At 56.3% G+C, this 23994-nt stretch overlaps 8 protein-coding genes across 8 annotated transcripts; 5 read left to right on the top strand and 3 right to left on the bottom strand.

Annotated features, from left to right (window-relative positions):
* Positions 1 to 35: 35 nt before the first annotated feature.
* DCS_05608 (uncharacterized protein) lies at positions 36 to 854 on the top strand (the record flags this gene model as incomplete). Its single annotated transcript, XM_040802910.1, has 1 exon — positions 36 to 854. One exon carries the CDS (start codon positions 36 to 38, stop codon positions 852 to 854), a length of 819 nt encoding a protein of 272 aa, XP_040657943.1.
* A 3248-nt stretch (positions 855 to 4102) lies between these two features.
* Positions 4103 to 5714, top strand: DCS_05607 (uncharacterized protein; the record flags this gene model as incomplete). Its single annotated transcript, XM_040802909.1, has 4 exons — positions 4103 to 4106; positions 4355 to 4674; positions 4724 to 5065; positions 5118 to 5714. The coding sequence occupies 4 exons, from the start codon at positions 4103 to 4105 to the stop codon at positions 5712 to 5714; spliced, it is 1263 nt and encodes a 420-aa protein (XP_040657942.1).
* A 270-nt stretch (positions 5715 to 5984) lies between these two features.
* DCS_05606 (CoA-transferase family III) lies at positions 5985 to 7705 on the bottom strand (the record flags this gene model as incomplete). The annotated part of the gene is made up of 4 exons (XM_040802908.1): positions 5985 to 6490; positions 6554 to 7058; positions 7154 to 7458; positions 7522 to 7705. The coding sequence occupies 4 exons, from the start codon at positions 7703 to 7705 to the stop codon at positions 5985 to 5987; spliced, it is 1500 nt and encodes a 499-aa protein (XP_040657941.1).
* A 507-nt stretch (positions 7706 to 8212) lies between these two features.
* On the bottom strand, positions 8213 to 9526 carry DCS_05605 (anthranilate phosphoribosyltransferase; the record flags this gene model as incomplete). The annotated part of the gene is made up of 2 exons (XM_040802907.1): positions 8213 to 9121; positions 9242 to 9526. 2 exons carry the CDS (start codon positions 9524 to 9526, stop codon positions 8213 to 8215), a joined length of 1194 nt encoding a protein of 397 aa, XP_040657940.1.
* A 1202-nt stretch (positions 9527 to 10728) lies between these two features.
* DCS_05604 (transcription initiation protein) lies at positions 10729 to 11772 on the top strand (the record flags this gene model as incomplete). The annotated part of the gene is made up of 1 exon (XM_040802906.1): positions 10729 to 11772. The coding sequence occupies one exon, from the start codon at positions 10729 to 10731 to the stop codon at positions 11770 to 11772; it is 1044 nt and encodes a 347-aa protein (XP_040657939.1).
* A 1252-nt stretch (positions 11773 to 13024) lies between these two features.
* On the top strand, positions 13025 to 14377 carry DCS_05603 (Asparaginase/glutaminase; the record flags this gene model as incomplete). The annotated part of the gene is made up of 1 exon (XM_040802905.1): positions 13025 to 14377. The coding sequence occupies one exon, from the start codon at positions 13025 to 13027 to the stop codon at positions 14375 to 14377; it is 1353 nt and encodes a 450-aa protein (XP_040657938.1).
* A 2162-nt stretch (positions 14378 to 16539) lies between these two features.
* DCS_05602 (P-type ATPase) lies at positions 16540 to 20876 on the top strand (the record flags this gene model as incomplete). Its single annotated transcript, XM_040802904.1, has 3 exons — positions 16540 to 16935; positions 17001 to 20383; positions 20432 to 20876. 3 exons carry the CDS (start codon positions 16540 to 16542, stop codon positions 20874 to 20876), a joined length of 4224 nt encoding a protein of 1407 aa, XP_040657937.1.
* A 217-nt stretch (positions 20877 to 21093) lies between these two features.
* Positions 21094 to 23077, bottom strand: DCS_05601 (uncharacterized protein; the record flags this gene model as incomplete). Its single annotated transcript, XM_040802903.1, has 3 exons — positions 21094 to 22440; positions 22491 to 22754; positions 22838 to 23077. The coding sequence occupies 3 exons, from the start codon at positions 23075 to 23077 to the stop codon at positions 21094 to 21096; spliced, it is 1851 nt and encodes a 616-aa protein (XP_040657936.1).
* Between the last annotated feature and the right edge of the window lie 917 nt (positions 23078 to 23994).

Raw genomic sequence — 23994 nt, 5'->3', positions numbered from 1 at the left:
ATCCGTATCTCGTCTCCCACGGCCCAACTACCAAAATGCCTCTTGTCATAGGCTCTCGTTATTGGGCCAGACTCCTGGAAGAAACGTCAACGCTGCGGCATCTTTTTGGATATGGTCCAAATTGGAGAGAGACAACACAACCTCCGGTCCACTCAACTATGTTGGCCTGCAACCCTGTCGCACATTCGGGCATGATGGACATGCTCCTTGTATCCATGGATGTCGATACCGATATCGGCTTTGACCCAACAAAAACTGCCGACCCCCAGTATCACATCGGCCTATCTGTACTTGATACCCGCGAGTTACAACGTTCGGTTGGTGCACGCCGTCGTGGCTCAAGCTCAAGCCCTGTCTCCATCAAGTCATACCAATTCACCATCGGCCATGGCTGGTATGTTGATAGAGCCGACAGACATTTTATATTCGGAGAATCAAAGGCAATTACCCTTGCGGACATGAAGCCAATTTTTGACTCCCTCGTTTCTGACCGGAACTATGTCCTGATTCTACACGGTGGCGAACGTGACAAGACCTTTCTCGAAACCTTCGATATTGTATCGAATGCTGTCTTTACCTTCGACACGGCACATCTTTCTCAGTGTATTATGGGACTGTTTGATCGGCGCAAATTGAATTATATTCTCAACGAGTTAGGCGTCGCTTATCGTAACCTACACTGTGGTGGCAACGATGCAAACTATACACTCAAGGCTTTCCTCATGCTTGCAGTCAAGGATTTCAAGACGACGTCAACAAACCCGAGATGGAGAGTTGAACGGCTTTTCAACCGCATGCAGGCTATTGCGCAAGTTCCTTACTGGAACCTGTCCAGAAGACATGCTCGGAATTGAGGTCCAAGGCCAGTGCGCGGCTGAAGACGACGCGACGCGGAGCTAGAAGAGCGGAATGGCATTTGAGCAACTCCCTGAGGACCGTATGGCCGAAAAGGAAGAGACAAAGGCAGATTGTGACGAAGGACGGAGTGGGTGCGGCCAGTAAAGGGTAAGATCATATGATGAGGGGGAAAATGACCGTCATTCTAGAATTCCAATCGTCGTCGCCTCGCTCGATCGCGCTACAAGCCTCATTCATCTCGCAGTGATCCGAAGGATGCGCACGATCCCAGCCGGTGCTGCTGGAAACGCTAGCGATGGCTTGTAGGTGGCATCGAAGTCGGCGTTCACGAATATTGCAGAATCGTGTCCATCAAATGGGATGAAAGGTAACGCTCAACGCCTAGCTGGTTGGATAGCACATGCGGCCGACCATAGGCGGGGAGTATACTGGATCCAGTCAAGTTCTTTGGCCATGTTCAGTGCATGTAGCATCGTGCGTACGACTCGATTCCCAGGTCAGTAATCGTTGGTCGTTGTTTCGTTCCGGGTGATTTTCCTGTCATGATCCTGGTGAGGGAAATATGAGGCATCACGTGATCATTCAGATGCTCACGTCTCCTGCCCCGAGATGTCGACAATGGTAGCTTTGGCTTTGTCAACGGTGCATAACTAAGCCGTCCATCATGGCCGGGTGTGAAGCCTTAAGATTATGGCGATTGCATGACAAAAAGTCAAAGGTGAACGAAATGATGCATGTCGCCAATGCAGAGAAAATGTCCAGGCATGAGACGAAGCAGGTGACCGATACAGAAAAGCAGTCCAGGAATACGAAGGTATAGTCCAAGAAGGCAAAGTGGACATCCAGCGCAAAGAAGCAGTCGCAGAATGCAACAAGTAGATTGCAAATGCATAGAAGAAGAAGCCGGCTGAGAGGAAGAAGCAGTCCAAGAATGCGAGGAGGCAGGCTTATTGCCGCAGGGAATCAGTCCGAGAATGCAAAGAAGCAGCCAACCAATATGAAAAGATGGTCGAAAGAAAAAGCCCAAAATGCAACAAGGTAGTCCAAGCATGCAAAGAAGCAATCCAAGAAGCAGACGGCCTGCCGAAAAGGCCGACGGCCAACGCGAGATGGTTGAAAGCTGACCACAGCTGAACGACCACGATACAATCTCCGAGTATCTTGAGGGCTGTCACCGACTCAGGCTGGCAATAAATATAAATGACATCACCGACGAAACGCTCACGACCCGGGGGCATAGCACGAAACCACCAAGCCGCATCGTCCCTCGACGAATGATGCCCTGGGACAACCTCGCCACGAAGAAGGAAGAAAATATGGAATAAAATGGCAGCCGACGGGAGCTTCTTTTCTGCCCATGAATTCCCGTCGCCACATCAGCTAGTATACGTGATGTCGTCATGCAACAAGCCCATCGGCAGCGGATAGGGATTGATCATCTTTGAAAATGCAGTCCAAAAGCTGCTCGCCGGAGTCTACGGCAACAATCGTCTGCCATACAGCCTCGGCCTGCAAGGCACCGATGCACTCAAAAGCCGTCAACACTTGAGCCAAGATGACGAAACCGTTTCCGAGTCCTCGGCGAGCCTGACAGGCGTGTCAGCCCCAAGACCACGAGCCAAGAGTTGCCGGTCTTCGCCTTCGTTCACCAAGCCGCTCGAGGGGGATCGGCAGCGCAGGAGTGGTTTGATGCCACAAGACGTACGAGGGTCACTCTTCAAGGTTCAACTGTCCGAGGCTGGCCACACGCTGGCGGCCAAGGGTGCGAAGGAAGGTCACGTGAAGGTTTTGCGTCACGACAACGACCTGTATGAAGGACTGTGCAGCATACAAGGCACCCACATCCCAGTCTGCCTTTGGGCCGTCAACCTGGCGCTCTCGCACTATGTCAACAACTGGCTTTGCACTGCATTTCTCTTTCCAAGTTACGCCGGGCACACCCTCACCGGCATTACCGGCCGGATGGAATCTGGAATTATAGCAAAGGTCTCGATGGCGGTCTCCGAGATACACGACTGCGGTGTCCTCCACCACGATGCAGAGACTAGGAATGCACTCTGGGATGGGAAGTGCGTCATGGTGTCGCGGAGATTATTGGAGGTCTGAGCATGCCATGGCCCAGTGCCAGCAGCGGCAAAATTCATTTCGTTCACTCCGGCTGCAACAATTATATCTAGGCTACACGCTGCCTACAATGCCATGGCTCGCCAGATGCGTACCAGAACAAATTTTATTCAATCATCAGCCATTCACACGTCGCCTTCAACATCATGCAGGCTTTCTCGCCCCCCACTTGAGCCTGATCGATCCGATTCCTAGCCGATCGATCCACTGTTGCAATACGGAGTCATGCCGTCTCGCTGCTCCACCCATCTCCGTTCTGCACAGCGCTGGACGGCCGGACTCCTCCTTCGTGAGCCTCTGCGGTTCCGAGCTCCGGTCCGAGTCCTGAGCTGTGAGCGCCGGAATCCGACAGAGTGCGAGTATCGCTGCCTTGAACAGTACCTGACGCACAGTATTGAGTCAAGAAGCTGGCTAACAGGGCCCTGTTCCAAGTGGCACGCTTACTTGTCCTATAAGGCATGACAACCCTGGGGTACAAAGGCCCGTTGCTAGTCGTTTGAGCTGAACAACATGAACAAGGTCGAACGAACTGCGTCCTTTGGAGAAAGCAAGGTCAGCTATGCGAAAGAAGAATACATAGACGCAAATGACAAACGGGCCTTTTTCATTTCAACATTTTTCGGAAAGATCCGAGGAGACGGACCACTTCCTGTACCTGCCGCGCTCCAGTTATCATATCATCTCAAGGAGGGGGCTCATAGGGAGGCGACCCAGCTTACGAAGCCGGGCTGAGATTAGTCAGGGTTGTCACCGCCTTGGCTGGAACTGCTCGAGCCCAGCGCAGGACGCTGCCGTCCATTTTTCACAATCTCGAATCGTTACCTTTGTGTGTTTAGAACCGGAAGCGAAATACATGTACGGTAGTATTGCCTCGTTGCTGTCCTTTCCTTGCCCGTCGTCATGGCCTTTGACATTCACATCTCGCCACGTTGTGCGCTCTGCCAATTTGCCCTCGAACCGGCCGACAGCATAAGTCTGTGCTTCCTTATCCTTCATGCTCCGAGAGCTAACGGGTGTGCAGACGACTTGGAGGAATGATTGGCTCCTCATGCCGGTTCGTCCCCGCCGGTGCAGATTGTCTGCAGCGACATCGAATGCCTAGAAGCTCATCACGATCGCCATGCGTATTGCCAGCAGGTGATAGAGCCGACCTGCCTGCAAGCATTGCTTCGAGTAACAAAGCATCGCCACAAGGCCACCGAGGGCGAAGAACGCCGGCGTCGCTTGTGGCTGCGAGCTCGTTTATGGCCCGAACTAGTTGCTTCCTACGCGGTCAAAGGGCCGCGCAAGTCGAGAAACTTAAGCCCGGATCTCTGGCTTCACGTGGCAGACCAGCTTTTATAGCATTACGCGTTACTGGGCGCCCGTGCAGTCCTGCCTGACCCTGGCGGCCTCTCCACGAGCAGTACCCTGACAGCTGAGAAGGTGTGGTGGTATGATCGTACCGATTTCGAGGGCATAAGTTACCTTTCATCGCTCTCCAGCTCTCCTATAGGAGACGGACGCCCATCACTTGCTTTCAATGTCGGCCGTGCTCCCGAGTGTCTGCTCGTGGCAGAGAATCACCTTGGTATTACGGATCTACGGCTTGCCGACTTTCCTGCGTCGGACTATGTACACGAAACACCTGGGACTTGGTGGCGGACCATCCCGCTTGATCGCACGGGAATGAAAGTCGATGTCGAGACGGATGTAAGTTTTGCATCTATACGCCGTGGATTCCTGGTTCATTGTCTGTTAGGGCATCAAGCTTCGGCGCCTAGTATGTGGTGATCGTGATGTGGTCACCTGGAGCGTCCCGGAACCAAGAACGCCCCGATTCCATCACTTCACCCATGACAGCTCGCATCGGGCACCTGCTCGCATGGCCTCTTTCCTATGCAATCATCCAAAGGCGACGGGCTACTCCTTTCTTTGGGATTGCGGCCTAGTTCATATTCATAGCCATACAGCTGATGAAGATACGGCCTTTTACCAATCCATTCGGCCTGGTTCCTGGCTCCACATGCCAGTAGACCACGGCGAACTCATCACACAAATATGGCAGCAGAGATCCCCCTACTCACGAGAACAGAGCATCGCGGTAGGTTGGCGAGCGTACTCGAACCCCTTTCCGATTCTGACCGTACACGCAGTTCGTGACGAATACAGGCCGAGTCTTCGTCGCCGGAGTCTATCGAAGGACAAACCAGAGTCCATTTGCCTTAATCGAGCGACCTGGTCCGAAGCTGAGTCGCATCTACTTTCAGACTTCGGACGACGGAATCGGATCTCTGGCATTTGCGACCGCTGCTCCGAAACACGAGTACGTGTTTTTTCACCAGCCCCAACCGTCATCCAACAATATCTTCCTGTCTATCGACAACTATTTCTTCACTTCACATTCTCTCCACCAACTGGAAGAAATTACTCCCTGTCTCGCGAGTGGAGGTACGGCCGTGACCGGCCTACTCCTTCACTTCCCCGGTGGACACCGAGGAAGCGTTGGGAAAACCAGGCTCGACCGATTAGGAGACCGCTTTTCCGTCACCGAAGCACCTTTGTGGTTTCTCACATTCGGAAAGCGGCCCGGCGGATACCCTTATGTTCTTGAAGTTGGCACATGCCGACCGGACAAGGACGGAGACTTCCAGCACATGCAATTATCTCGCGCGGGCAAACTAGAGTGGATTTGGTCCGAACGACAGTGCCTGGTCATCTGCAACGGCCACAGGAGTCCCCCAACGACCTAGAAAGCGGTCGATATGGGCGTGCCTGATCCACAGACAGAACGCAGATTTTGGACACTCGCCAGTGCTTGGCGGCCGCTGCGTTACGCAAGCATCATGGGCGTTGACGCGTTCGTTACAACCACGCTGCTTGGAATACGCACATTCATTCATGCGCAGGCAGATAAATGGTGGACAAGACCGTCAAAAATTGTTCCAAACCGAGGCAGTTGCACCATGTACATACATACGTACAGCCAGCCACACCATCACCGCCGCGCTCTCCCCTACCGTCTAGGAGACGATACCCTGTTCCTTGAGGCCAACGATTTCCGACTCGCTCAATCCTAGATGCTCGCCCAATACCTCGACCGTGTGTTGCCCGAGCAGCGGAGGCGCCGACCGGACGGCGGGCTGGCTTTCCGAGAACTTTACGGGCGTGTTTACCATCTTGATGGGCCCGCAGGCCTCGTGCTCCATCTCGATGACCATGTTGCGAGCCTTTGTGTGGGCGTGGTCGAGCGTGTCGCGGACGTCGTTGACGGCAGCGTAGGGCATGCCCGTCCCCTCGAATATGTCGAGCCATTCCTGCGTCTTTTTCGTCCGCGAGATGGCCTCGATCTCCGCCTCGAGCTCGACGCGGTTGGCCACCCTGTCGGGATTCGTCTTGAACTTGGCCTCGTCCTTCCAGGCCGGCCGGCCGAGGCCGTCGCACAGGACGCCGAAGAGGCGATCGTTGCCGCCGCCGAAGAGAATGTCGCCATCCTTGGTCTTGAACGAGCGGTAGGGCACGATCGAGGCTGGGGAGAGTCAGCGACGCGGAACGCGGGTGGAAGAGGGGAGCGGTGCGGCAAAGTTCGTACGATGGGCCGTCCCCCAGCGACCAGTGTCCCGCTCGCCGCTTACGAGGCAGCTGCTGGCAATGTTGGCCAACGTGGCCGTTTGGCAGTCGCTCAGCGCGACGTCAATGTGCTGGCCCTTGCCCGTTCGGGACCGTCCGAGCAACGCGGCCATGATGCTGTTGCTCGTGTAGAGGCCCGCCGTGAGATCCGTCACGGCGACGCCGACCTTGACGGGAGGGCCATCCCGCGAGCCGGTGATGTGCATGAGACCGAACTCGGCCTCGACCATGACGTCGTACCCGGCTCGGTTGGAGTAGGGGCCGGTCTGGCCGTAGCCGGTGATGGAGGCGTATATGAGGGCCGGGTTGATGCGCCGGAGGGTGTCGTAGTCCATGCCGTACTTTTTCAGCGTGCCGGGAAGGTAATTCTCGACGAGGATGTCGCACTTGGCGACGAGCTTGTGGAGGATGTCGACGCCGCCCTTGTGCTGAAAGGAGAGCCCGACCGACTTCTTGTTGCGGTTTGCCTAGGCCACGAGCACGATGCGTGAGATGGGGCGTGGCAGGCGGCGAGGGGGAGGGATTTGGCGTTTCGAGCGACGTGCCGCGAGAATGTTCATACCCCGAGAAAGTAGGCTGCCTCGCCAGGGCCCTCGACGCCGGACTCGGGTTTGTAGGCGGCGTAGGGAGGACCCCAAGCGCGGGTATCATCTCCACGTACGGGGTGCTCGATCTTGATGACCTCGGCACTGCAGAAAGGCGTGTGGCCTACGTCAGCCAGTGGCCGGTAACCGAATTGAGGTTGCTGGAATTCGATTCGGACATGGAAGTGGAAGTGGGAGCGGAGGGGGAAGGGTAGGTAAAAGGGAACGTGGACGGACGGCAAGGTACTGACCCCAAGTCTCCAAGAATCTGCGTGCAGTATGGCTGGTGTTTGGCGTGTCACTGGTCAGCAGACGGGACGGACGTCAAAGTTGCCTTTCCGCACACCTACACCGGCGAGGACGCGGGTCATGTCGAGGACGCGGTAGCCATCGAGGGGTAGAGGTGCCGTCGCCGTCGCAGGCGTCGCAGAGGAGTAGCGGCGAGGAGGGATGCATGTGCCGTTCGGCTTCGTCCGTCGAGCTGCCGCCGCCGACACGGGTCGCGCACAAGTCCTGAGCACGGCAGACATGCCGATTTGCTGCCGGTGGAAAGGTCGGATGCAAGTGGGAGGAGAAGATCACGATGTCATCCCTCGGTCTACTTTGGTGGTGCTTCCTAGGCCGACGTACTCCGTACTCCGTGCCTACTTCGGTGTACGGTACAGGGAAGTACATGGATTATGGGATCGTAGCGAGTACATTACGGTGAGGAGCAAGTACATGCAAGTACAGTACGTCACAGCGCACGGAGTACTCACTGGGTATCTCTATCTGTACGGTATATCAGGTGATTATTAAAATAAAAATAATACTGTTGGAATTTCTAGGTACCGAGTTGGTGACGCCCAGGGGAGCCGGCAGCTTACCCGGACGGCCCCTGCCGCTTAGTGGTGATCGGCTTAGCGTCCCTCGCTGGAACGCCAGCGCTGAATGAACAATCAGGGGCTCCTCGAGCCACCCGAAGGCGCTATATCTTGTGGTGCCCATGGGTGGCGGCTATTTCGCCCGGCCGTGAGCGCGACGTCCTCTCGTCTCCCTCAAGCACCGATCTCGTTGGTGACGTCGACAAACGCGTTCCACTGCTCCCAGGCCTGGCCGCTCTTGATGGCCCATCTGGCCCGCCGAATCCCCTCCTTCCAGCGCTGACCGGCCGGGCCGCGTTCCGTCTCGACCTTGCCATCGTCGCCGTGTCCCATGTCGCTCGTGTCGGCCTCGCAGATGCCCGAGACGACGAAGAGCGCGGCCGTGTTGATGAGGACAAAGTCCATCAGGGGATCCTCCTCCGGCAGCTCGCCGCACAGGATGCGCTTCAGTATCCCCGCGTTCTCCTCCGGCTCCTTGCCGCCCGACACCTCGCTCAGCGGGTGAGGCTTGACGCCAAAGTCGCTTGGCGAGATGCGGAAGGCCTCCACCTCCACCGTGCCGCCGGGAGCCGTTTCCTTGAGCATCCAGCACAAGGTCGGGCCGGCGCAGCTGATCTCGTCCAGCTCCTCCTCGCCGCAGACGATCATGGCCTTGCGGCATCCCGACGATCGCAGCGCTTCGGCAAAGGCCGGCCCCAGGTCGCGTCGGCCGACGCCGATGACGCGCGCCTCGAGCACGTCCTCCACCGGGTTCGCGAGCGGCCCGAGGTTGTTGAAGATAGTCCTCCACGGCAGCTGCCGGCGGATGGGCGCGACGTAGCGCATGCCCGTGTGGAAGACGGGCGCGAAGAGGAAGCTGTAGTTGGTGGCCGAGTACACGCGGACGAGCGTGTCGGGCTTCACCGCGGCGATGACGGGCGCCCGGGGCCGCATGCAGTTGACCATGTCGGCGCTGCCCGACTTGGACGTGCTCGCCTTGTTGCCGTGCTTCGAGACGAGGAGGAGGGCCGAGGCGATGATGGAGGCCGTCGTGCTGATGTTGAACGTGTTGTGCGAGTCACCGCCGGTCCCGACGATGTCGCACTGCCCACGCGGCCGAGTTAGTCACGTCAAGGTGTGCTGCGAACATGGCCGCCGCCGGGCGGGAAGACTTGCCAAGCCGCCTCCGTAGCGACCCTCCTTCCGTCCCCGACGCGCGAGCACGGCGGCGAGCTCCTCGACGGGGATCGGGACCGCAGCCTCGAGCATGGCATGGGCGCACTTGGCGAGCACGTCGGCTCGAAAGTCCAACCCCGTGAAGTGCAGCGCCATCAGCAGCGACGCCGTCTGGGCCTCGGTGACCTGGTTCGTGAAGAAGTGGGAGATGGCGTCGGAGATGTCCTCGGGCGCGACGTCGGCATTCATCGGCCAGAGCTTCGTGAGCAACGGCTTGATGTCGACGGGAGGCAACGGCTCCTTGCCGGTCTCGGCGCCGCCTTGGGATGCCATGGTGAGGCGGCTGGATTTGGCTCGGGAGACGAACTGATCGTTGCGAGCCTCGTTGCGGGGTGATGTGACGCAGATGGGTAGCGCGAGTGCCGGGTGTCGCTTGCTTCAGCTTCAATTGATCTGTCGGTCAAATCTCTCGCTGGCCCTGTTCATGGTGATGGATGGAGATGGAGAATGACCGGCCGTGTCTCGACGCAAATCAGACCATCCGACTCCTTTCTGCTCCATTGGCAGACGAGAGGGACGAATGGCTCGTCATCGGCCGATCTCGGCCTAATCAGCTTTGCCCCCACCTCCGGCAACTTGTCAGCCACGGAGCTACACGGAAAGCGGATTATCCGACGGAGAATACGAGCGCTTGGTGATTAAGTAGATGTATTTATTACGGAGTATTACTTACTCCGTAATTGCTTACTCTGTCTGTAAGTACAGTACATGCTGTAAGTACTTACTGTACTTGCGGAGTACGGAGCACAGTTCATGTACAGTAACACTTGCACGGAGTACTCCGTACGAACCGCAGTATTCAAGTACTTGTACACCTACCCTACACCATACATACAACACGCCTACTTGTACGGAGTCCTGCACAGAGTGCTCCGTACTCTGTACTTATTGTACGTAAATTGTACTTACTGTACGTAACTTGTACTTACTGTGTAATTACTTTGTACTTGCTTACAGCTACATGTAAGAATTACTTGTACTTAACTTGCAATACTTAAGTACTTGTACTCCGTACTTTGTGCTTACTTAGTAATACTCCGTAATGTACTTAAGTAGTTGTACATGCACTGTACATGCACTGTAAGTGCTTGTACAACTAATACTACAGTACGGAGTAGGTACTTACTTAGCTTTACTTAGCTGTGGATGGCTACCGCCCCACCCCACGTTCGATTATTACTCAGCAACAACCGTCGTTCATGCTCTGGCCATGCTCCTCCGCCTGCAAAGGTTGGCTTTGCTTGCCGGCAGCCTGCCACTCGGCTTCAAGTCCGGCCCCTCTGCTGATTGATCAGCCCAACCCTCCTCTCTTCCCCCCCCGTCCTCCCCCGCCTCCTTCTCCTCCGCTCCTCTCCTCGGTTCGCAGCAGGGACACGTACGCTTCAGAGGCGACACGGAACCGGTGAAGCCAAAGTCGCCGACGGACGTGGCCGCAATCAACTGGGCCCGGCCAGGTCATCGATCCCAGGCTCAGCATGCTCGCCACGGGCGTGGATGGAAATCCTGCCGGGTTCCAAGAGGACCTGAGCAACATCCTCTGCTGTCCCGACTGCAAGGAGATCCCGCCCAACCTGGTGGAGGAGTTCTCGAGCGGCGACATGGTCTGCCAAAGCTGCGGCGTCGTCGTCGGCACCCGCATCATCGATACCCGGTCCGAATGGCGCACCTTTGCCAACGACGACCATGGTGGCGATGACCCGAGCCGAGTCGGCGGCCCGCAGGACGAGTTCATCGAGGGCGAGCAGCTCGCCACCACCGTCGCCTTCTCCGAGTCCAAGGCCCACAAGGCCCTGTCCCGGACGCAGAACAACGCGAACCAGGACAAGCAGCAAAAGGGCCTCATGCAGGCCTACAAGGAGATCGTTTCCCTCTGCGAGGCCATCAACATGGGCCAGAACGTCTCCAACGCGGCCAAGCACATCTTCAAGCTCGTCGACAAGTACAAGTTCATGAAGGGCAAGCCGCAGGAGGCCGTCATCGCCGGCTGCATCTTCATCGCCTGCCGCCAGAACAACGTCCCGCGCACCTTTCGGGAGATCTTCAACCTCACGAGCGTCAGCAAGAAGGAGGTCGGAAGGGTCTTCAAGCAGCTGCAGAAGTTCCTGCAGAAGCTGCAGGACACCGAGGGCGAGGGCGCCACCGGCCTGAACACGGTGACCAACTACGAGAACACGTCCGTCGGCGCCGAGGACTTTTGCGGTCGCTACGTGTCCCAGCTCGGCTTCAAGAACCAGCAGAAGATTTCCAAAATCTCCCGCGACCTCGCGGAAAAGGCAAACGACATCGCCGCGCTCGCCGGAAGGTCGCCCCTGTCGGTCGCGGCCGCCTGCATCTACATGGCCTGCCACCTGGTCGGCGAGCCGCGGTCGTCGACGCCCATCGCCAAGCAGGCCGGCGTGAGCGACGGAACCGTCAAGACGGCGTACAAGCACCTCTTCGCCGCGCGCGAGCAGCTGATCAAGAAGGAGTGGCTGGAAGACGGAGCCAGCATGGACAACATACCCCAGGTGCAGGCATAGAAGTCGACCCGGCGTGGCGATGACGGCCGTCTCGGCTGCCGCATTTCAGCTTGAGCGAGACGGAACGGTTGGTCCCGGCGTTTCGGCAAAGAATGAACAGGGCTACTCTCGGGCGTTTGGGCGAAGTGGCGAGGTTGACGGTCGAGCGGGCCGATTTTTAGATTGTTGAGATGTGTTTCCAGCATTAGAATCCCTTTTCTCCTTTGTTCGCATCTCCCACCTTGGCACCCGAGGACTAGAATAGCTACCATGGCAGAGACGCCGCTCAAAAAAGGACGACAAGCGTTTGCCCTCAACCCAGCCTGCCATGTGTCCCGTGGCATCTGCATGGATCGGTCCATGGCTTGCGTCGATTGCCTGCCGTTGACGACGCCGGCAGGGACCGGACCGGAATGCGTCTCGTTCTGCTGTGCGAAAGCGTCAAAGGACGGCTGGTGCGTCTTGCACTTCCGCACGAGAGCAATGGACTTTCCGGAGAGCATGTCCTATCCCTAGAATCACAAGCAGAACCGGGCCCCCCTGGCCGTCAATAAGCAAACATAAATGCCTCTATTTTCCCCATCCGAAGCCTGTTTCACGACCGCTTGTCGGATCCAGCTCACCCGTCGATGAGCCAAGGGCCCTCTCCCCTTCTCATCTGTCCGAATCATATCATGTCTGAACCCTCCGTCGTGGTTTCGTCGTTGCTCCCCCGTTGCGAGGTTCGTTCCATTGGTTCACCTTGTTGTATCACGAAGGCGCATTCCGGGTAACCAGGATCTAGCTGCCCCGATCGTGCTAAACCGGTTGCCGAAAACCATGATTCCTGGCAAGGCAAGGAAAGAGGGTGCTGAGCAGAAATGGGCGCTGTCGAATCTGACCGATCTCGACTCCCTGTGATTTTGATTCGCAGATCGAAACCCTCGAGTGGGAGGAAGCCTTCCAAATAGCATCATGCCTACAGCATACATGAACCACCAACGAAGCTTGATTCGCGTTGAACCAAGGAATCGACCATTTACCATTCGGCATTTTCGTTGATCCCGCTCATTGTCCCCTCGTGTCGAGAGGAACGCAAATGCGGAATACTTGACAGGCGAGGTGGCCACCAAGTACGCCGTTTATTGGCACAGTTCAGTTGGACCCTCGCCGTCGCTTCCACGCCTTGCGCGAAGCCTTCATGCAGAGCCAGGATGACAGACAGCAAACATCTGCTGGCCGGATATCGAATTCCCTAGCTCGCGGGTATTCGACTTTTAGGAATCGTTCGTCGATGAGCTCGTGTCGACTGGGACGAGAGGGCATTTCAAGGCTGCTCAGGAAAGCTCGGCCGAGTGATTGCGCCTCACCGAGGGCCAAAACACCATGCCACGCGGGCCCATCATTCTCCGACGACCAGTCACCGTCGCAGCGCGGCGCCTCGTTGCATGCCGAGGTGGGCTGCGAGGAAGCAGACGTGAACGTGTCGCTGCCCAAGGTGACCATCTACGGGACCGGCGGCACCATCGCAGGCGCGGCCAAGACGGCTTCCATGACGTCCCAGTACGACCCCGGCGTCCTGCCCGTCAGCACGCTGGTCGATGACCTTCCCGAGCTTCTCGATGCCGTGCAGCCCCGCGCCGAAGAGGTCGTCAACGTCGGCAGCCCGGACGTGGGGCCCCGAGACTTGATCCTCCTATCGCAGAACATCCAGAGGGAGCTCGACGGCGACACGCAGGGCGTCGTCATCACGCACGGCACCGACACCATCGAGGAGACGGCCTATTTCCTCGAGCTCACCGTCAAGTCGGATAAGCCCGTGGTGCTCGTCGGCTCGATGCGGCCGCCGACGGCGCGGGGCGCGGATGGGCCCATGAATCTGCTGTGCGCCGTGAACCTTGCCGTCAGCCAGGGTGCCCGGAGCAGAGGCGTCATGATCGTCCTCAACGATCGAATCTGCCCTTCCCGGTTCACGACAAAGTCGCACGCCAACATGCTCGACAGCTTCAAGGCGGCCGAGGAGGGGTACCTGGGCATCTTTGTCGACTCGCAGCCGCTCTTCTTCTACCCGCCTTGCCGACCGCTCGCCCGGCAATACTTTGACATCTCGGCGAGGAAGCCCGAGGACGGGCTGCCGATAGTGGACATCCTGTTCGGCCACTCCGACGTGCGACCGGAGCTGTTCGAGGCCGCCGTCCGGTTGGGCGCCAAGGGCATCGTCCTTGCGGGCATGGGTTCCGGATGCTGGAGCAAGAAGGCGGGCACGACGATACAATGTGTCGCCGGCGACAAGGGCGAGAGGTTCCCCATCGTCACGAGCCGGCGCACACCTTCAGGCTTCGTCGGAGGCGAAGGCGTCTACGGGCTTGAAGACTCGTGCATCGGCGGCGGCTTTCTCGATCCGCAAAAATGTCGCATCCAGCTGCAGCTTGCCCTGGCGGCCGGCCTGGACACGATGGAGATCCGAGGCACGTTTGAAGGCAACAAGCCAGGGGCCGAGACGAAGCCACTGCTTCACGTGGCCGAGTGGCAGGTGAAGAAGGGTGACGGGAAGCGAATGAATCATCTTCCATCCTCGGGACGTCGAACACGGACGCTAGGCAGATACTGCAGCCAGGCAGATACTGCAGCCAGGCAGATACTGTAGCCAGGCAGATATTGCAGCCAGGCAGATATTGCAACCAGGAAGATATTGCAGCCAGGCAGATATTGCAGCCAGGTAGATATTGTAGCCAGACAGATTGTTGCAACCAGGCAGATATTGCAGCCAGGCAGATATTGCAGCCAGGCAGACAAGCAGACGAACAAGCAAGCAGATGGGCGGACGGATGGACGGACGGATGGACGGACGGATGGATTGATGTATCGCAGGCGCAAGCTGAGGGATGGATGAGTGAGTTGGTCGATGGCTGAGCGAGTTGGTCGATGGCTGAGCGTGTGGATGGTTGGATGTGTGAAAGGTTAGAGGTGTGGAAGGTTAGCGGTGTGGACGGTTGGATAAGTGGATGGATATTCGATACTGTGCTGTGATTATGTAGATGAATGGATGGACAGATGGAGGGATGGATTGCATCATGGACGGACAGAGGAAGATGGGATGGGCTGTCGAGGAGAAGTGGCTGCTGATGTGCATGTACGGTAGCGGATAGACAAAAACAACAATTGGACGATGTGCGTGCCCTTGGATTTGTGTCGAGTCGTGGTGTTGCTGTCTGCTTGCTATTCCTAGGAGTTAACCGAGCTGAGAAGGTGACATGAGCAGAACGTGATGTGACGGAGGGTCAGCCACAACATGCCTCGAGGCTGGAGTTTCGTCAACAAACAGGGGCCTGCATTAGCCACACTTTTGGTAGTTAGCCTAGCCGCAGCCCCCACGGGTGTACCTACAGCACTAGTACCTACATGTAAATGTAAGTAGGTGTACTTGCATTGCATAAGTGCAGTATGTGCGTTCTTCGTATCTCGTACTCCGTATCTCGTACTCCGTGCTGGTGGTATTCTATTATTACTTGTACCGTGCTGTACATGTACTTGCAGTACGTCCGCCTACGAGTGCTTGTTCGCCCGCGTAAGTACAGTAATACAGTACTCCGTACAGTACAAGTACTTCACATGAGCCAACGAGGGCCCAACGGGGATGGATGGCTTTGGGGCAAAGTACATGTACGCCAAGGTACAGACAGTACAGAGTAGAGTATCAGGTATTACATCAACAATAAGTAATACTTTACTACCTCATTGAACTTGTAGTGCACCAAACTGGAGTACAGTACTTGTATTACGGAGTATTCCGCTCTTGATTGTCAATCGCAATGCCTGCAGTATCCTTACGTACCTACAGCTGGCGCACATGTACGCGTTTCCGCATGCCTTGGAAACAAACAGGCAAACAAGTACTTAGATGTACGGAGTACTTGCATGTACTTTCATGCAAGTACTTACTTACTACCTACTGTACAGTACCTACTGTAGGCACTGAGACAGATTGAGCGGCGATCGGTGGGGCGCCTGGCCATCTCTCAGGGCACCTTGTGATCCAACCATCCATTGACTTTGGCGGCGCCAAGCTCTCTCGTGCCTGGCCTGGCTTGCCACTGGCGGCGACTGTCCCAAGGTCGACGAGTAACAATGCGAGTTCGATGCTACCAAGTACGGAGTAATCGTGACAGTATTTACAATACTTACATCTGCTTATAGCACTTGCACAGTACAGATACACCCGCTGCCCGCTACTCCCTACCGGAGGATTCGTACTCGTACATTACTCGTGCTCATCACTGATCGAGTACATCCGAGTGACTTCGCATCCATCCCCCACGAGCCAGATCCCAACCGGCAAGGGATGAAGTCGGCGGAATTTTTTCATCCAGTTCGACTTTCTTCCTTTGACATTGTCCATTCGCCCTTCGTTTTGCCTCCTTTACGTACAGTCGTTTCATCTTCATGAGCGGGAGCGAGAAAGCATCATCAACAATCAGTTATTGACCGACCCACTGAATTGGTGACACCTAGCCGCTTCGCCTCCGACCAGATTCCGAGATCGACGCTCAACATTCCCACTGTCTGTCGACTGCTCGTCACCGTTCGCTTCTGGCAACCCTCCCACCGCTCCGCCGCGCCAAGGATACGAACCGACAGGCAGTCGAGCAAGGATATGGATGCTCATTGACCCATGGGCGCGACCTTCTCTGGCATGACAGTTCCGGGCACGCTCAGTTGAGGCACTCCCTCCATTGGCCAGTCCCATCCATCTAGTCCAGCCCAAATCTTGACGAGTTCCGTCGTTTGCTCGTTTGCATCACCCTCGAAATGTCGGACAGCGACGCCGTCGACACCGACAAAGGCCCCTCCGACAAAGGCGATATCCTGCTTCAGCAGCGGTCGTCCGTCTGCGGGAAACCGACCCAGACCCAGCTCCCACTGCACCGCCGCCTTCAGCATGCCGCAAAGTCTCTCTATCAATCCACCATCGTCGAGCTAGTTCTTCGACAAAAGCAAATCACGCCTTCCAAAGATGGCAGACACATTCCCCTCGCCATTGAGCACGTCAAGCCCCTCGTCGATACCCGTCGTGGCCACGCTTACATTTCCAACGATGTTCGCACCTCGCGGTACACCATCTGGGATTTCATCCCGAAGCAGCTCATATTTCAGTTCTCTCGCGTCGGAAACTTTTACTTTCTTTGCGTCGGAATCCCTCAAACTGTAGGTTCCCCTGTTCCCAGGAATTCGTCCCGTCATGCCATGGCCTGACCTTGCCTCGCCTCCAGATCCCGGGACTCTCGACCACCGGCTCATTCACAACCATCTTGCCGCTCCTCTTCTTCGTCCTCCTGACCATAGTAAAGGAAGGCTACGATGACTACAGGCGCCACCGCTTGGACAAGGTTGAGAATGCTAATTTCGTCACCGTTCTGGGCCGCGAGGACCGCTGTGCCGTGAAGGCGAAGCGGCTGAATAGTCGTCCGTGGGACCGGTGGAATCCATTTCGCACCAGGGAACCATCGCAACCCCGCCCGGTTCCAGACGAAGAGTTTCACGGCGTGCGATGGGTCTCGTCCAGATGGAGCAACACCAAGGTCGGCAACGTCGTGCGCCTATCCCGTGATGAGCCCGTGCCCGCCGACATTGTTCTGCTCCACAGCAGCGGCGAGAACGGCCTGGCCTACATTGACACGATGGCCCTCGACGGGGAGACCAATCTCAAGACGAAGCAGGTGTCTCACGCCCTGCGCGGCTGCGACTCCATCGAGGGCATTGCGAAATGTGATGCCGAGTTTGTTGCCGAGGATCCGAACCCAGAACTGTACAACTTTGATGGCCGCGTTACCGTCAATGGCAAGCCAGTCCCGCTGACTCTCAACGAAATCATGTATCGCGGCAGCATAGTACGAAACACGGACTGTGCCATCGGCATCGTCATCAACACCGGAGAGGAATGCAAGATTCGAATGAACTCCAACCAACATCCCCGCGCGAAACGGCCGGCTCTCGAAAAGGTTGTCAACATCATCGTCCTTACCCTGGCCGCCTACGTCATCATCGTATCCGTAGGCGTCTCTGTGGGATACCTCAAGTGGCAGAAAGACTTTGAAAACCATTCTTGGTATCTCGCCGGCGCCGCCGTCCCGTTCCACCAGATCATCATCGCCTTCATCATCATGTTTAATAACGTCGTGCCCTTGGCCCTGTACATCAGCTTGGAAATCGTCAAAGTCGGTCAGTTTCTCCTGCTCAACTCGGATATTGAAATGTACGACGAAGAAACGGACACGCCCGCGCGGTGCAACACCAACACCATCCTGGAGAACCTCGGCCAGGTTGGCTACGTCTTCTCCGACAAGACGGGAACTCTCACGGACAACATCATGAAATTTCGCAAGATCAGCGTCGCGGGAACCGTCTGGCTTCATGAGATGGATCTGGAAACCCACACCGTCGATGATTGGGGAACGTCGGGTGCTGACGACGGGCACTTTGTACGGAAGCCCTCCATCCACAGGGAAGCAATCAGCGTCGTGATCCGCGAGGAAGATGCCGAACCTGTTGACTCGCCCATGTCGCCCAGGCTATCCATCGGAAGGCGCTCGTCCTCACACTGGCGATCCACCGGTCGCCCGGATCATGTGCAACCAGAGGTCAACACCTCGGACATGATCAAGTACATGCGCCTTCGACCGCACTCTCCATTTGCCCGAAAGGCAAGAGAGTACCTTATGGCTGTTGCGCTCTGCCACACGTGTCTGCCGGAGATGAAGGATGGGAAGATGAATTTTCAAGCATCCTCGCCCGACGAGCTTGCCCTGGTCAGAGCAGCGCAGGAGATGGGATACCTGGTGACGCAACGCACGTCGCAGAGCATAACCTTGCAGGTGCCGCAGATGACCGGTCATACCGAGACCATGACCTTTCAGATTCTGGATGTCATCGAGTTCAGCAGTGCCCGCAAGAGAATGTCCATCGTGCTTCGATACCCCGACGGCCGCGTTTGCATCATTTGCAAGGGCGCCGATTCAGCTATCCTGCCCCGTCTTAAGCTGTCCTCCCTGGCCATGCAAAAGGCGACCGAGGTCCGCATGAGTGCCGACATTGAGCACGAATTATATCGACGCAGCGAGCAGAAGGAGCCTCGAAACAGCTTCGGTGGCCGCCGGAGCCTTACCGTCCGCCGAAATCCCATCGTCGTGACGGATCGTACCATCAACCAGCAACCGTCGGCCGACAGGAGCAAGTCGTTTGAGATTCACAAGTTTGTTCGGATGTCCGATGATCGGCCCCGCGGCTCCGTCTCCGGAGTCCGAGGAGTGTCGTTTGATGTGTCCCGAAATCAGTACCTAGCGACGTCAGGAAACCGGCCAACTGTGCCTGACCGGCTTGGCTTTCTCGACGATCTTGCCAAATACGACGACTCGGACATCTTTGCCAAATGCTTCAAGCATCTCGACGACTTTGCCACGGAGGGTCTTCGTACGTTACTATACGCCCAGAAATTCCTGTCACAGCAGGAGTATGTCGTGTGGAAGAAATCCTATGACGATGCGACGACGAGCCTCACCGACCGCCAGAGTAAGATCGAAGCCGCTGGGGAGATGATTGAGCAATCTCTTGATCTCATCGGAGCAACGGCCATCGAGGATAAGCTGCAAAAGGGTGTCCCTGAAACAATCGATAGACTGCGGCGGGCCAACATCAAGATTTGGATGCTCACTGGCGACAAGCGCGAAACTGCCATTAATATTGCACACTCTGCCCGAATTTGTCGCCCAGGATCCGAGCTCTACATTCTTGACGTCACGAAGAGCTCGCTCGAATCGCAGCTTGTGGCGGTGACCGAAGACCTCCAAGCAGGCTCCGTCCATAGTGTCGTCGTCATCGATGGCCATACCCTCAGTGCCGTGGAAAATTCTGCAGAACTTTCACAAAAGTTTTACGCCATCATGATTCTTGTCGACTCCGTCATTTGCTGCAGATCGTCACCGGCACAGAAGGCACTGCTTGTGCGCACCGTTCGCTCGCGGCTGGGCGCCTTCAAAGGGAAGCACCAGCGGGGGCTGACGTTGGCCATCGGCGACGGAGCAAACGATCTCGCTATGATCCAAGCAAGCCACGTTGGCATCGGAATATCTGGGAAAGAGGGACTTCAGGCCGCCCGTGTTGCTGACTATGCCATAGCACAGTTTCGGTTTCTACAGAGGTTACTTCTAGTCCACGGGCGCTGGAACTATATTCGCACCGCCAAGTTCATCCTCTGCACGTTTTGGAAAGAAATGTTCTTCTACCTACCAGCAGTGGTGTATCAAGGGTATAATGGTTATACCGGTACCTCCTTGTACGAATCTACAAGCCTAACTGTATTCAACACCCTATTCACCAGCCTCTGTACCATTTGCATGGGCGTCTGGGAGCAGGACCTGAGTGCAGAAACACTTCTCGCCATACCAGAGCTCTACGTGCACGGACAACGCAACATGGGGCTAAACATTTGGAAATATACCCGATGGATGGTGCTGGCCGCCGTCGAGGGTATCCTTGTGTGGTACGCCGTCGTGGCTGGTTACGGACGAATCACCCCTGGACCGCGTGACGAGGGACTATATGCTTTGGGAACTCTCATCTTTACCATAGGAATCCTGTGGATTAACTGGAAACTTTTGTAAGCACGACAACATGACGGCATGGTAACAGTGCTGACATTCTGCAGCATTCTCGAGACACATTACAAACCCGCCCTCGTGATGGGATCATTCTTCCTCACAACTGTTGGTTGGTTTGCTTGGGTTGCATTCCTGGACGGCGTGTACGGGGCACAGCCTTCCGGGCCATATGCCATACGCTATGCATTCCGTGACGGTTTCGGCAAGGACGCGCTCTGGTGGTCGACAGTGTTCATCGTGCTCGCCATGATGGGCTTGATGGAAGTGTGCATGAAAGTGCTCAAGCGAAGCATGCTGATCGCGGGCATCTGGCACTGGCCGCCGTGGAAGCGGGCGAAGCTGAGCGACAATGTGGAAGAGTGGGATCTGGCGTTGTGGCAGGAGCTGGAGCAGGACCCGCCGATGCGGGAAAAGCTCAAGAAGCTTGCTTGTGATGACTTTGAGGATGAAGCTGATGACGACGTCGAAGACGAAGTATTCGGACAAACATAGTCGCTGGCTTATCAGCTGCTGTGTTGGCTGTTGTCTTGACAAAGTTTGAAAATTATACCCCTAAAGCGTAATGAATTGAATGATTTCAATATACACGCAATGTGTTCAAATCCCAAATAAAAATTGCGTTTCATTTGTATGTATGTCAGATGCTCGCTATGCATGAACGCCGAATCCTTAGCCAAAAGCTTGAAGATAACAACTGCCCCTTGATGAATCATTTTCTATTGCCCGCCCCTCCGAAGGCTTCATTCGCATGGGGGTCACAATCGCGATGCTTTCCCTTCTCCTGACCGCTGCCAGACCTGACCAGCAGCGATGATCTCGCCTTGCCGACAATCTCCATGCTTCGAAAGGCCATGATGACGACGGCAAGCGAGGCTATTCCAAAGGCAAAGTTCATCCAGTTGGCGGCACGCATGGCGTTGAGGGTGACTGGGTCCCAAGGCTTCATTGCACCAGCATCCTTGATCGAGACGTGGCGGCCGTTGGCCAAAACCGAAGTCTGCAAGGCGGTGCTGATAGCCAGGCCGAGGGCGCGTCCGAACTGGCCCACGGCGTTTATGAGTGCACCGCCGATAGCCTGGTCCTCGGGCGGCAAGGCTTGCGATGTAAAGAGGGTGAGGCAGGGCCAGGTCGTGTCCACCCCAATGACGGAAAGTAGCATGGCAGGCAGGCCGTAGGCGTAGTAGGACGTTGTCGGTGGAATGGGCAGGGCGAAGAGCAGCGAGGCGATGGAAACGGCGAGATTGCCAGTGACGAGAATAAAGAGGGTTGGGATGCGGCCGAGCAACTGGGAGACGATAATGGCGACGATGATGCCACCCACTCCCATGGGGATGAAGCGCAACATGGTGTCGAAAGGGGACAGGCCCTGAAAGTTTTGAAAGAAGTAGGTTGCTTGGATGAGGTAGTTGTTGAAGGAGGCATAGAATAGGCAGACAATAACCATGACGGCACTGAAGCGAAAATTGCTGAAGATGCTGACTTTGACGAGGGGTGGCCGGGGTTTCCTGGTTACGACGAGGGAGCTGTTCAGGCGACGCTCCAGGTACATCTGCCAGGATACAAAGAGGGCGACGGCAATGAGTGCGATGACCATCAAGGTCGGGACCCAGGGGGTAGACCAGCCGACTAGATTACCTTCGGTGAGAGCAATCATGAGGCCGATAAGGCCCAAGGTGACGAGAGTGGCGCCAACCCAGTCGATGGAGGGGTGTGTCTCATTTCTGCCTCCAGTCTCGTGCTGGCTAGAAGGCGGCTCCTTGGGAATAGTAAATATTGCGACAATGGCGATGGTGCCGGCCAAGAACGCTGAGACGACAAAAACCCACTTCCAGTTGGCGTACTCGGCAACGAAGCCTGCCAGCAGGTTGCCAAAGATGCTGCCAATGGGGGCGCCGGCGGCTGGAAGATGAACGGTTAGCCGAGAGCCGGTTCGTGTTTCATGACTGATCAAGATTGAACAAGTACCATAGGTGCTGAAGGCATAGTTTTTGGCCTTGCCGGGTGGGAAGATGACACCAAGAATGCCAATGGCGGTCGGAACGTTGGCCGCAGCGCCCTACACCACAGCGTAAGCTGGAAAACATGCACCGTTCATGCTGTACTTACAAGGCCATGGAGTGCCCGAAAAAGGTCGAAGGCGATCTCATTCGGCACGAAAGGATTCACGACGGTCATGATGGTAACCCAGAAGGAGCCGAGGATGAAAACCAGGCGCTTGCCGTAGATGTCGGCGATGCGGCCCCAGAGGAGGAGGAAGCAGCCAAAGGTGATGGAGTACGACGAGACGAGCCACTGCTGGCGGCATTGGGGGATGGAGAGCTCGCGTGAGATGCTAGGCAGGATGATGACGACCGTCTGGAGGGAGAGGGTCTGCGGCAACCATCAGCACTCTACGCCGCACTCGATGCGATGCGAGGGTGAAGGGGTACAAATCGAGGGAAGAATAGGCTTACATTTAAGAAGGAAGCACCTGTGACCGTTGCGACGAGGGCAATGCATCGCGCCTTGGACATGGGCAAGCCGCTTTCTTCCTGGACGCCCCCGATGTCGTTGACGTCGGAAGCGGAGGAGGATGAGGAGACAGGGCAGTCGATGTTCGGACTCTGTTCTTCGGGGGAGACGGGGGAGCCGATGCTCGTCCTTTGATCGTTCGAGGGTAGCACAATGGTCAACTTCATGGACGACTCCATCATTTCGAAGGACATAAGGATGTCTCGTAGATCTCGCCGTGCATCGGGTTCTTGCGTATCGCCGTCTAACCTTGTTGCACTATGCGTACGGATACTCGCTGCTCGGGACGGGACGAGCGTGTGTCGTCGAGATAATGTCTCCAAGAGAGTGCGGTAGTACAGCAACAGCAGTTGCCGGATATATCACTTGGTTGCCCATTGCGACACGGGTCCTTGGAGAATCTCCCATGCGAGAAGATGGGCTCTGGAATCTTGCGGCCGCCCTCGGCCTTTTTATGGTATCAGCCGTGTAGATCACAGCCGGCGAGTGGGTCATGGGTCCATCGATGTGAACGCATGACGGATTATGGCGAGCATGGGCCAAGGGCGACATCTGAATAGCGAGAGGGCTCTGTGATGAAGTAGGCGTCCCGAAGTACGGTGGCGACAGAAGAGCGCCATTGATTGACTTTGTGTCCGTATTTGATTGAGACGGGCTCGAGCAGGAGGGGATCGTCATGTCCCCGAAGCTGACGTCCCGTTTACAGTGTGGGGAACAGCGGCGTGCGACTGAATCAGTGAGGAATGCGGCCATGGCGATGGGGCATCTTGTGAGGACCATGGCAAACCGTTGCTCAGTGATGAATGGTAGGAACGTCCATGAAGTTGATATGTTGAGAGATGACAGCGGGAGAGGGCAGAGGACGAGAAGATTTTTTATGTACTTGTACAACTACATACATGCACAGTAGGTAGTGTACAAGTACTGTAGGTGTTGGTAAAGTCGAGGGAAAGTGAGGCCAATGGCTCCTGCTGTACAAGTGCACCTCCAAGTATTTACGGAGTCCAGATAGGCTCGCAATGATTGTGGGTCCGCTAGTGCCTTCACCCCCGGTCCGTAACCGGCAGTCACTACCGGCGGTTGACTTGCAACTTGGATG

This window comes from Drechmeria coniospora, chromosome 02 (genome assembly GCF_001625195.1).
Source record: "Drechmeria coniospora strain ARSEF 6962 chromosome 02, whole genome shotgun sequence".
Taxonomy (NCBI): Eukaryota; Fungi; Ascomycota; class Sordariomycetes; order Hypocreales; family Ophiocordycipitaceae; genus Drechmeria; species Drechmeria coniospora.
This window is presented reverse-complemented; position numbering and strand designations above follow the sequence as displayed.